At 35.3% G+C, this 13709-nt stretch overlaps 1 protein-coding gene and 1 long non-coding RNA gene across 3 annotated transcripts in view; one reads left to right on the top strand and one right to left on the bottom strand.

Annotated features, from left to right (window-relative positions):
- Positions 1–205: 205 nt before the first annotated feature.
- Positions 206–13709, top strand: part of LOC149908679 (homeobox protein Hox-A1-like) — a 47246-nt gene continuing 33742 nt past the window's right edge. The window contains exon 1 of the mRNA XM_090102146.1: positions 206–1543. Coding sequence (XP_089958272.1) covers positions 1048–1543 — 496 coding nt within the window. The 5' untranslated portion in view covers positions 206–1047. The remainder of the gene's footprint in view (positions 1544–13709) is intronic.
- Positions 5397–6144, bottom strand: LOC149908680 (uncharacterized). 2 transcript variants are annotated; one of them, XR_016456736.1, is made up of 3 exons: positions 6074–6144; positions 5887–5948; positions 5397–5812 (listed from the first exon to the last, which is right to left on the bottom strand). It is a non-coding gene; the product is annotated as an uncharacterized LOC149908680 (long non-coding RNA). The 2 variants fall into 2 exon arrangements; XR_016456735.1 differs by having other exon boundaries at positions 5887–5966; positions 6074–6141.

Raw genomic sequence — 13709 nt, 5'->3', positions numbered from 1 at the left:
AACAGGATCCTTCATTTTTTCCCAACACGTTGGCCCAACGCCTTGGCCCAATGTGTACTGCCGCTATTAGGGTAAGGGCTATGAAGTAGGTAGGTTTAACTAGATTGTAAAATAGTGAAGTTATGGATGGCCATAATAATGGATCTAGGTAGGTAGGTATGCAGTAGGTAGGTAACAAGGCTAAGAAATAATAAACCGTCATCGCAATGTGTTATCGAATTTGTCACAGTCCCAGTTAGAAAATCGTGATTTATTAGATTCGTCACAACTCACAGTTCATTGTAAAATAATTTTATAGACGGAATCAACAGCCGCCATTCGGTTTTTATATAAAGTTTAACTTCCCTACAAAAATTGTCTATAAATTCATAGCGCTGTTTGAGTGGAAGCGATTCATCTCCAGACTACATAACAGATTCGTCACACTCAAACCCAATAAATACATAGCATCTGCCAGTTGCCACTGTCGAACAAACTGTGAACATGGCACTCCTTCACACCTTCCATCGATTCATGTCCAACAAATAAATTGAAATATTTCTGAACTGTCAGCCGGACCATTCACTACGGGCTAAATAAAAAACTCGCTCCCAGCCTCCCAGATTCGCAACTATTATCTCGCTCTAACCAATCCAACATGGAGAGACGAAGCGAGCGGCCCCATTGGCCCGTGCGATCCCCTCCGACTCCGCCCCCCGCCACGCCCCGCCCCTTTGCCGCAAAAACATCTCGAGACACCCCCAGTGCGCGCCCGTCACTGTCACGAGAGCGACGTGAGGAATGTTGTAACGGACAACAAATACACCTTACCCGTGAAACGCGTCTTGAAAAATCACGTTTCTTATCCGCTTATCAGCGTTGCATCACTACATACAGCCGTCCCTCTCTCTGGCGGCCGGGCGGTGAGTTAGAGAAAGAGGGAAAACTAATTTTCGGTGCGGTAAATAAGTCGCGTTCAGTATTCGCCTCACCTGACGCGCGAGCGGTCGGCGCCGGCACACAGCGGGCCAGTGATGTGTGTGATGTAACTCGATATCGGCAGCAAACATGATGACCATGGACATCGGCATGTACAACAACCAGAATGGGTATAACGCGGAGTACTACCAGCAGGGCGCGGGCTACCAGGCGCCGTACGAGGGCTACCACGAGGGCTACTACGAGCCGGCGCCGTACTACGAGCCGGCGCCGCAGCCCGAGCCGGCGCCCGTCATCAGCACGGACACGGGGCTGTGTTACACGAACCTGGACTACGAGCTGCAGCAGGGCTACCCGCTGCAGGCGCAGCCGCGGGACGCCGGGCTGCACGAGCCCAAGCTTGACGGCCACTACCTGGAGAGCAAGTACAACATGCACTTCGTGGACGACGGGCTGCAGTACGCGCACGGCTCTGCCGAGTTCGAGCTGCCGTACGCGCCCAAGGAGGAGTACGGGATGCGCGAGTTCCCGCGCGAGGAGCTGCACGGCCCGCAGCCGCTCGCGCACCACGCCGTGCCCACCTACAAGTGGATGCAGGTCAAACGGAATGTGCCCAAACCATCAGGTAAGTTGCGTTCTATTCCTACAAAACACACTAAACAAATCTAACGTTACTACACATTAATTGCACTCGTCACATTGTTTGGTATGCTAGTTACCTACCTATATTAAGAAACGGAATACATAATAGAAACCTCTATGTAGCGTTTGCCCCTCGCGGGGACTGTGCTGTGCCGTGATTTTGATTTTCTAAAACAATCACAACATCTTCTATCTACTCTAATCAATGAAAATAGAATAAAATTTTGTCTTATAATGTTTCAATGTGTCTTATTCACGGATTGAATGTAAGTACATACATAAATATGCGACATATTTATTTATCAAACATAAGTTATCATTACAACGAAAATATAAAGATTTAACAAACATCTCGCACGCGTAGCAATGAACATCTAACAATCAAGTCCGCCAAATTTTATTTAGGTATAATTACTGTTATCGAAAATTTATTAAATAAACAATGATAGGTAGGTATATAAGCTGTACACATCTATACCCTCCCGGCCTGTACCCTCATCACTATATGATGTATATATTCAAATTATGATGATCATTAGTGATAAGTTGCTAGTAGCTACCCTTCGTGCCCTTACTAAGAGAAAAGGTTATAGGTACCTATAGATAGGTATTTTTATTGGTTAAAAATTATTAATTTTACAAATTATTGGATAAAAATTTAAAATAGGTACCAAATTGGGAATGATAATACTTACCTAGGTATATTTATTTATTAATAGCAACTATTTTCAAATTTGGCATTGGTAAAATATCATTAATTCATATATTTGAAATAAAAACCTACCATACGAAAACCTATCTAATACACTAGAATAATTATTATTACCTAAAGGAAACAATTTAACAAAAAATTTTTTCATATGTTGGTACACATTATTCACCTAGGTAGGTACTACCTACTAAAATATATTCCTACCAATTCAAAATTATTTTAGGAACACATAGGTACCTATTTACTAAATACGCAACTATTTCTTGTTTTTGCCATTATAAAAAGTAGGTATAGTTCAACCTAGGTATCTACATATCTACTTTCCATAAATAGACTAGAGTAGATAATTTTTGAAACAAAAAAAAATCGCAGTCGGATGAAACCCATTAGAAAAGGAGGGAAATATGATGAAAATTAAAGGAAAAATAAATTACGGTCAATCCGAGTTCGGGAAAAGGGAGGGGGGAGCTTTTAAGAGAAAAAAATGGTTTCTCTTGATTTCCGACAAAACTACAAGTCCTACGGAAAAAAGTTCAATGGCAAAGTTGTAGATAATAAAAAGATCTACAACTTTTGTATTGACAATTTTTTCACATAACCTCAAAATTTAGGTGAAAAATTCAAAAAACCAAGTTTTTGGTTTTTTATTTTTATCTACTTCAAAATTTATTTTTTTTCTACGAAATTTGGTGGAAACTTGCTTTATTATGTCCCAAATACACTGTAATTTATTTGACTGAAAATATTTATTTTTTCGCCTTATTTTGAATTAATACCAAAAAAACAACCTAATTTTCAATCGAAAAGTCACCCGTCAAAATATCAGCTTTTTTCAAAAACTTGGGGAGCCTTTTATTCATTGAAATCTCTACTTTCATATGGTGTAAAAAAAAATAAACATTACCATAGTAAATGTTCTCAGAAAATGCATACAAACAGTGTGAAAATGAGCTTTTACTAAATCAGGCACACTTCTCAAACTACCTAAAATGTTTTTATCGACATCATTTTGCTTTTGAATATGCTGTAAAATATTATACTTAGAACAGATAATTTTTTTTCTTTTGAAATATTACCGAAAAGCCGATACAAGAGAAGATATAGAGTTCGAGAAGTGTGCCTGATTTAGTAAAAGCTAATTATGACACTGTTTGTAAGCATTTCCTGAGAACATTTACTATGGTAAGGTTTATTTTTTTTACACCATATAAAAGTAGAGATTTCAATGAATAAAAGGCTCCCCAAGTTTTTGAAAAAAGCTGATATTTTGACGGGTGACTTTTCGATTGAAAATTAGGTTGTTTTTTTGGTATTAATTCAAAATAAGGCGAAAAAATAAATATTTTCAGTCAAATAAATTACAGTGTATTTGGGACACAATAAAGCAAGTTTCCACCAAATTTCGTAGAAAAAAAATAAATTTTGAAGTAGATAAAAATAAAAAACCAAAAACTTGGTTTTTTGAATTTTTTACCTAAATTTTGAGGTTATGTGAAAAAATTGTCAATACAAAAGTTGTAGATCTTTTTATTATCTACAACTTTGCCATTGAACTTTTTTCCGTAGGACTTGTAGTTTTGTCGGAAATCAAGAGAAACCATTTTTTTCTCTTAAAAGCTCCCCCCTCCCTTTTCCCGAACTCGGATTGACCGTAATTTATTTTTCCTTTAATTTTCATCATATTCCCCTCCTTTTCTAATGGGTTTCATCCGACTGCGATTTTTTTGCACTTTTTATTATTTTTAAAGGGATCTACCCCAGTGTAAAACTTCTTTCTGGTTTTACAAAACATTAACTTTCATTCATCATGATATTTTTTTAGGTAAATCTAATTTATGCCCGAGTTAGGTAGTTGATGCGTGATTATCTAAATTCAAAATTCTTTCACCCCAAAATGGCGGCACACAAAGATTTTAAATTACCTAAAAAATACTTAACAACTTCTAGTTTTCTTAAAACTAGGTAGGTAGGTATATTCAATTCAGTTCAACCTAATTTTAATTTTAAGTACCTACCTACTATTGAACTAAAATTAGGACTTAATCGCTAAGCTGTGTTTCCACAGTCTTTCATAAGTCAATTTGAAAGACTGGGACTAGGACTTAAGACGATACACAAAAAAAAATCTACTGCTTGGCGGGCGGAGTCTAATAGCTCGCTATCGCGAACGCGGGTGTGCGCGAAGTCATTCTTGCAAACTCGCCGCGCTGCCGCTGGCCGACTCGGGACAAACATGTATGGAGTCGTCATACAGTTATAATATTCTTATACATATATTTAATTGTTGATTTATTGGTTTTATTTTCTTGCTTATAAACAAATAATCTTCTTTTTAACAACTACTTAGACATTATTAATAATTATTATTATTTCGTAATGTTTACTTTATTACAAAATAATACAGGTTATAAATAATCTTTAAAATAACAAAAAATATTGTTACTCTGAAAAAATGAAATGGTACTCATTAACGCGGACTACTGAATGGATTTAGATAGAATTTGATGCTGACGTAGATATTACGTCATGCCCAGAAATGAAAGGTAATATTTCTGAAAGAAGTTATAAACCCTACTTCTTCTCAGTCAAAGTCAAGAGTGGAAGATATAACTAATACAGTAAAACTGATGCGAAACTTTGGATGTTAATTTGTATATTTTTTTGTTAGTTGTTACTTAATCACGTCAAGACTACATTACCAATTTTGATAAAATATAGCTAATTGCCTGGATTTACACATAGGATACTTTTTATCCGAACTGAACACTTCTGTGGGATAAGACAGGATTCACGATATAATCTAATTCCACGCGGGCAAAGCCGCGGTCGGAATGATATTTTTTTAAATAAAAAAATTGTTTAAAAAAACACAAAATATATTGACGCATGTATTTATTTTTTGCACTCTATTATAATTGTAATTATTCATTACAAATAATCAAAATAAAATAGCCAGAACAAAGTTAGGCCCTGGTAGGGTAGGTAGGCAGGTACAGCAATGTGAGACGAACACTGGCACTGAATAATAATGTATTATAAACATTAAATTAAGTTTACTTTCTAACAACAAAAATACATAATATTAGCTAATGTGAAAGCGAATCAACCAATCATCCTACAAAAATGAAATGTGCACACAAATATTCATCCAAATCGGTTCATGTCATTAGGAGTGACTGCAGCGCCATCTTCCGGGCCCAATTGTGTTTCCAGATCACCCAGGAACTCAATTTAATATACTTACACAAAATTTTTCGAAATGAAAACTCACATTACTATGTAAATATGAATATAAACCTGTTTTATTACTAATCAATTTCCCGCACAGGTGTAGTAAGTATAAATGAAATAAATATCAACATCAAATTCTTTATACAACATACTTATCTACCACCTTCTAAGAAATGTAATTCTTGAAATTATTTCGTATTTTTTTTAAATATAATACTACTCCAATGAGCTCCTGTTCCATATTATGTCCACCATACTTCCACTAAGTTCACCATGATTTTTTATTTCTTTGCACTTTGTTGCTTTTTGCTAAAAATGGAATCATGCGATAAAACCAGTAGAGCTTTGATAACATACATTTTTGACTGAATAAAGGTACTTACGAAGGAGTGGATTCACATTGTGAACAATCAGTGGGTTTATTTTCCTTCTGGATTCCGGATTTCTGAACAGATTATTTATGCTACAAATGAAAAATCTTACACATTCGTTATGTACTTAAAACAGGGGTACATATCAAACATCGTCTATAATACAATTATCATCAAATTTAAAATAAAACCAACTTACTTCATTAATTTGTTCCAATTGTAAGCATTCTTTTTCCTCCAACCTTTATGTTTCTTCTTCTTATTTTCTTTATTACGATAAGACAAAATGAGACAAATGGGGACATTTGTCTCATTTTGTCTTATCGTGTTGTCACCCTTTTTTACGATTGCGCGAGCGACACAAGTTCCCCGTGTGACGGCCGTAGCGGGAATGACTCGTGCAGCGATCGGGGTAGGAAGGTACAGGGCGGCTCTCGCTATATTGGCTGGTCGCGCGCTAATTTCAAGTATTTCTTGTTTATTTCAAAACCATCGCATATTTCAAAATTCTAAAACGGTAGACGTATAGGTTGTATATTTTATAGTTAATATCCAAAAAGTCGTAACTTTACGTTTGTTATTTTGAAGATGCCAGAGATTAAAAAAAAATAACAATGATAACTTTGTATTTTTTTTCTATCGAGAAAATATCATGGAATCATGTTTCTAAAACGGTAGACGTATTGTGTTACTATTGAACTTTCTTGTCAAGAATTTTCATCACGACAACTTTAATAATATAAAAATTACGAAGGTTTGAAAAGGGCCGTAAATGTTAGAAAAATTAATTCATCACCTTAAATATGTGAACCGCCCGCGCCTGAAGGTTCTATGAAAGAGGATTGTGAGGAGTGATCTAAATCCTCTTTCATAGAACGCTAATTACCAAACCAGCTGTGACCTACAAGGTACTAACAAAACAGTAATTAATTTTAAGAATCGCTTAATTAACGGCCAATTAATTTGTGACAGCTAACATTAGCTACTTGCCGTTCCGTGACTTATTTCAACTACCTAGTCGCTTTTTAATTAACATACCTCATTAATTTTGTTTGACTATTTTTCATTTTCACTACGATTGGACTATTTTACCGATTTAGAAAAGAGAATTCCTTGCACAGTAATTGTAGATAAATTATGTAATATAATTGGCACTCCTTGAGTAAAAATAATTAAAGGAGATTTCGGGATAGTCAAAGAGCTTACAAACAAATTTTCGTTTAAAAACATTATAGGTATAAGTACATATTGATATGTATAGGTACATATTGTATTGACCTACCATTGACTTAGCCCGGGTTACCTACATTGAGATAATATTAATATGGAGTCGATACCGCCTACACCACTTATGTTCCACTCAACATACGTCATGTGGCGTAACTGCACTCAGTCGCTTGCTCGCTCATTGGCGCGAACGTCACGCTCATTTTTTATTTGTTTTAAAGTGAAACGCATCAAATATGCCTACGTGTGTGTTACGATATTGCACAAATAATACAAATAATACGGAAAAGTGCAAAGGAATAACTTTTCAATCAGTAAGTAATTAGATAATAATTTTTAAAACTTAGTTAGAACAAAATTTTTGGCGGGCGACATTTTGCGTCATTTGTCATAGATTAAAAATTTAAGATATGACATTGGGCATGAAATAAGTGTTGTTAGTAATATGTATTTGCTGGCGTATATTTTTATAGTATAAAATAATAATTTTACATATTTAGAAAAGCATAGACTGGTTGTTAATTGAAAAAAGGTGAAATCATGAAATATGAAAATCAATTACTTAATCACCAATTTTTTTTTTGTTAATTGATTTTAATCAATTTTAATTGATATTGTATAAGCTACTGACTTGAACGTATAATTGAATTATTATTTATTTATCTGCACTAATATTATAAAGAGGAAAAATTTTGTTTGTTTGTTTGATTGTAATAAATAGGCTCATAAACTATTGGACCGATTTTGATGAAATTTGGCACAGACAATCTTTAGACCCTGAGAAAAAACATAGGCTACTTTTTATTGCGAAATATGTACCACGGGCGAAGCCGGGGCGGACCGCTTGTTCAGAGATTAATATTTTTTCTATTCAAGGTTTCCATGTCTGGGTCGTGAAGAAAGGGAAAAATGGGTAAAATTTGTCCAAAACAACCGCAGTGAAGAAACCTGGTTACCATCCGATAGAACTAGCATCTGTTCATTGCATTTTCGCGATGAGGATAAATATACCACAAAAGCGGGAAGGCGTATTCTAAAGAAGTCTGCTGTTCCTTGTATTGATGTTAGTAATAATAATAAAATTTTACGGATTTGTATAACAAATAAAATATTATTTTAGCCATCACTAACATTATTATTATTATATTTATTTTAGCCGAAGGTGTGCTACAATAGTACTGGAACAATACAACTTTACAAGCAATTTCTGAGCCGGGAACATGTTCTGAGGATGATGAACTAAATATAAATAAACACAATTTTTACACGGCTTTTATTTTTTTTCTAAAAAAGGCTCAATTTGTAAGGAATGAAACTTCCCATAGCCCATATTGAACCTCCTCATCCTATATTATATGCCAGATATTGTTAGCCCCGCGTAGTAAAGTCAGTTTATATCTGAAATAAATATTAAGTAAGTACAAAGAAAATTTCAAGTCAACGTGCATGTAAGGAGTGGCACCCAATAAAATAGACAGAAAGAAACAAAGTGTCGCCTCTATAGCGGTGAGTCAGTGACATCGCATAATCTATGACTGTCTAGCCGTCATTCGCGCGCCCCGCGCCGCCATCTTGGCGCACAGATTTTGTTCGTGGTGTCTGCTCCATTATTAATATTATCTCAATGGTTACCTAAGATAAATTATTGTCTATGATACCTACCTACTGTGTTAGTAATCTAATGATTTATTTAAAATTCAGTCGCGTAAATTTTACCAAACAATCAGATAAACAAAACATCCTCTTTATAAAATTAGTATTGAAATTTAGCCTCGGATAAATTGTTTAAAGAAACTATTTATCGCATTCTAAATAATCTTTTTTACCTTGTAAAATTATTTACGAGGAAAATGCAAGTTTGCGTTTAATGAATTTAATAATACTGATACCGATATTTTTAAAAAGACAAGCGTCTAATTTGTTGCGTGTTTCTGTAATGTTCAATACCAACGATTCACAAGTGGTTAACCACAAATTAAAATCAATTTAGTATCGATACGCTTCGTGTTTATTATACTGGATAATTTTCCGACATTAAAAATTTTATCATAATTTTTTTAATGTAATCCAATATACTTTTATTTTAAGTCGTTTCCGCATATGAATACAAATCAATTTTATCGCTTTATATTAAGTACAATCAGGCAGACACTAAAGAAGAAAAAAGTTTTGAGTTGGTGCATCAGCTTGAAAGCTTTACTTTACCGTAATAATTAACAAATATGCCTAAAGTAGATTTAAAAACGTTTTTAGTTTAGTTGACCACAAATGTTTTAGTAATTTTCTCGTGCCAATTATCAGATAAAACTTATCAAATCTAGACCTTCCATTAGAATTTAAACCAGCAGACAAAACCTATTACTTCAATAAACAGCATCATACACAAATCAATAAGCCATTGAAAGCTGCAAATTAAAAGGAAGTTGGAACAGTAAAGTGAAGAGATCATCGACAGAGATACGTCAACCCTTCCATTGTTTTAGTGATGACTCTATCGGCCCATCTCGTTGACACCCAAATATAATTAGATGCAGGCATTTCGGTTCATGTAAAATGTTTTAAAAAGGTCAGAGTTTCTTCAAAAGAATCTGACCAATGACATAGTAAGTAAAAAAGGTTATTAGCGCGGAGTGGAATCTCGAAATGTGGCTAATTAGCTAGACTTTTTGTGTTGTCTCTTTCGTAATCATGCCATCTTACTTTGACATGTGTGTCTTATTTTTCTGTTCTGTTTAGTGAGCCATTTTTGGAGATCGAATGTTGTGGTGGCCTATCTACATTTTTTACTTATAAAATCATTGGTTTTGGCTATAAGCTATGTGGCTAGGTGCTTAAAATAACAAATATTGTTATAGTTAAATTTGGATGAACACGTAAGTGTAATCAATTTTAAAAAGGATATTTCTTTTAAATAACCAGTAACAATTTAACGTCTACCCATCTTATACATTTCAAACTCAAAACCTGAAGCATTACGCAATCGTGATCGATGAACAGTTAAAAACAATTTGAGATAAATAAATAGAAGCCGACGTTAAAAGTGAAATCTATCAAATTATTTGCTAGACGCGGGTTGACCTCACTGACGGCACCTGACGGGCTGACACCGCACCATGGCACTAACAGCTGTCAGATTCATTTAATGTTAGTGTGTGTAATTTCTCAATACAGTTTAGTCTCCTCATGGATTCTTAAAGAGTTGTGCGCGTGGGCTTTGTTTAGGTGGTGAGGTAGGTGAGGTTACGTACTATATTTTATGTAGCGGTCCATTTTTAAGTGAAGAAGGCATTAGGCATACCCAAGGTGCTTGGCTTATGTCGGATTTCCACTACAATAGAGGACTACCAACTTATCTCAACTGTGTTGCGTCGAGCCCGTCGAGAGAGTAGTAGTCCGTTTTCTTATGGGAAAAGGTATACATTTTTGAGTAAAGCAATGCCATTTGGTACGAATGTTGTACTCGTCCACCTAAGCCCAAATCGCCTGGTAGCCAGTGTCTACTCCCCGGCAGAAGGGAGGGAGGGGGGGTTATAGAACAGAGCGTCCGGCGCTCGGAAAAAAAATTTTGGCGGATTCATTTGGCCCTTTGAGTCGAGTTTGGTGTCGTTATCAGGTAACTAGATGATGCCCGATTCATTCCCCATACCAGTTTTTTAGGGTTCCGTAGCAAAATATGTCACAATCTTTAAAATAATAAACTTTTGGCAGTGGCAAAATCCACACAAACCAGTATATTTTTATATTTTTGTATGAAACTTGGTTTATAAAAAATACTGTCTGAAAGGCCATTTCATGCAGATTATAAAAACATTAACATGTAACATATATCTTACCATTTTCAATGTGAAATAAATTAGAGAAAGTACAGGAACGTTCGTCAGCGCAGCGTAGGGGACGGCTAATAGACCCGAAAAATAAGCAATAACATAAAACAAAAACCAGTCAAGTGCTAGTCTGACTTGCCCATCGAGTGTTTCGTACTTATTTGTCCTATACCATGTTATCTTGTCTGGTAGGACCTGGTTAACTGATACACACACACTTTCGTCTTTATAATATTAGTGTGATTTTTAATCATCTTTAAATTATAAATGAAGTCAGGTAACATTGTTAAAAATAAAGATATATAATAGTAGAACGTTTTTGTATAATTACTAATAATGACAACCACCTCCACAATTACATAATTCGGTACATTTGAGCTGGCGTATAAAACACTTCAATCTGGAATTGCAAGATTTCACGCACCGACATCTTATCAATTCAAAGCTTCTCTTTTCTTTTTATTTCAGATGGGCAAGGAATATTTTGATTTTTTTAGGTCCCTAAATATATACAGCCTGCAAAACTGCCCTTAAGGTGTGTTGTTTAAGGGCAGCTTCTGTGGGAGGCAAATTTTCGATTTGCCTGTCCGTTTTTGTTAAAAATTTGTTTGCGACCCTCATTTACTATCACAGCGGGGTACAATGTGAAAAACAAACATGTACTTATAATAATTATAAAAAAATATAAGTTCTGGATAAGAGTATCCTTAAAATATCGTGACCGTCCTTACCTATCATGCATTGTATGTAATCACAAACTTTTCAATTTCACTGTCTGCATATTTGCCACTGTAAAGTGCTTTAAATCCTCGTGTGACATTCGGATATGCCTTCCATACCTCAAATGCAGGTGTACCTATAGCTCTTTTAGACCTTCTAGCTTTGGAACACACGATATTGTAGTAGTAGCCAAAATAATGTTAAGAACAGTCGACAGATATGGCTAGTACAGAATATCATGTATTCCAAGCTAGAAGGTCTAAAAGAGCTATAGGTACACCTGCATTTGAGGTATGGAAGGCATATCCGAATGTCACACGAGGATTTAAAGTACTTTACAGTGGCAAATATGCAGACAGTGAAATTGAAAAGTTTGTGATTACATACAATGCATGATAGGTAAGGACGGTCACGATATTTTAAGGATACTCTTATCCAGAACTTATATTTTTTTATAATTATTATAAGTAGGTACATGTTTGTTTTTCACATTGTACCCCGCTGTGATAGTAAATGAGGGTCGCAAACAAATTTTTAACAAAAACGGACAGGCAAATCGAAAATTTGCCTCCCACAGAAGCTGCCCTTAAACAACACACCTTAAGGGCAGTTTTGCAGGCTGTATATATTTAGGGACCTAAAAAAATCAAAATATTCCTTGCCCATCTGAAATAAAAAGAAAAGAGAAGCTTTGAATTGATAAGATGTCGGTGCGTGAAATCTTGCAATTCCAGATTGAAGTGTTTTATACGCCAGCTCAAATGTACCGAATTATGTAATTGTGGAGGTGGTTGTCATTATTAGTAATTATACAAAAACGTTCTACTATTATATATCTTTATTTTTAACAATGTTACCTGACTTCATTTATAATTTAAAGATGATTAAAAATCACACTAATATTATAAAGACGAAAGTGTGTGTGTATCAGTTAACCAGGTCCTACCAGACAAGATAACATGGTATAGGACAAATAAGTACGAAACACTCGATGGGCAAGTCAGACTAGCACTTGACTGGTTTTTGTTTTATGTTATTGCTTATTTTTCGGGTCTATTAGCCGTCCCCTACGCTGCGCTGACGAACGTTCCTGTACTTTCTCTAATTTATTTCACATTGAAAATGGTAAGATATATGTTACATGTTAATGTTTTTATAATCTGCATGAAATGGCCTTTCAGACAGTATTTTTTATAAACCAAGTTTCATACAAAAATATAAAAATATACTGGTTTGTGTGGATTTTGCCACTGCCAAAAGTTTATTATTTTAAAGATTGTGACATATTTTGCTACGGAACCCTAAAAAACTGGTATGGGGAATGAATCGGGCATCATCTAGTTACCTGATAACGACACCAAACTCGACTCAAAGGGCCAAATGAATCCACCAGAATTTTTTTTCCGAGCGCCGGGCGCTCTGTTCTATAACCCCCCCTCCCTCCCTTCTGCCGGGGAGTAGACACTGGCTACCAGGCGATTTGGGCTTAGGTGGACGAGTACAACATTCGTACCAAATTTCATTGCTTTACTCAAAAATGTATACCTTTCCATACAAGCATGCCCATAAGAAAACGGACTATAGCGGAGTTGCGGATATTGAGTATTCAGTAATATTAAAAAAATGAGTTTTCTTATGTTATAACTTGAAAAAAAATTGAGTCGTCAAATGTGTTACTAAGCTTAAAACTTGAGAACGACCAATCTACCAATTCGGCTATAGTTTTACTTCTTTGTGTAGGCACATAGGTGCTTCTTGTGGAGAGAAAACACAGAAAAAGTCAATAGGGCAGAACAAAGTTGGCTGGGGCAGCAAGTTACATATATTTCATCTGCTCAATTGCTAGTTACTTTAAAATATTTCATTTCGTTTCTATCACGTGTGAATTGGAAGTAAATGTATTTTCTTTTTCTTTCAAACATAAGTAACATTCGAAATATCCTTACATACCTATACTTACTTAACTCCGTCGCGTGACCGCCACGCTACACTTCACGTACAATGTTTGTCACCCTTGTCCGCTCGGATATCAGGGGATTAAGCGTGTAGGTACCGTGCTTGCGT

This window comes from Colias eurytheme, chromosome 5 (genome assembly GCF_061535395.1).
Source record: "Colias eurytheme isolate Ceu_HAF_F1 chromosome 5, ilColEury1 Martin Lab GWU primary, whole genome shotgun sequence".
In the NCBI taxonomy this organism is placed as follows: domain Eukaryota; kingdom Metazoa; phylum Arthropoda; class Insecta; order Lepidoptera; family Pieridae; genus Colias; species Colias eurytheme.
Note: the sequence above shows the minus strand (reverse complement) of the source record. Positions and strands in the feature narration are given on the sequence as shown.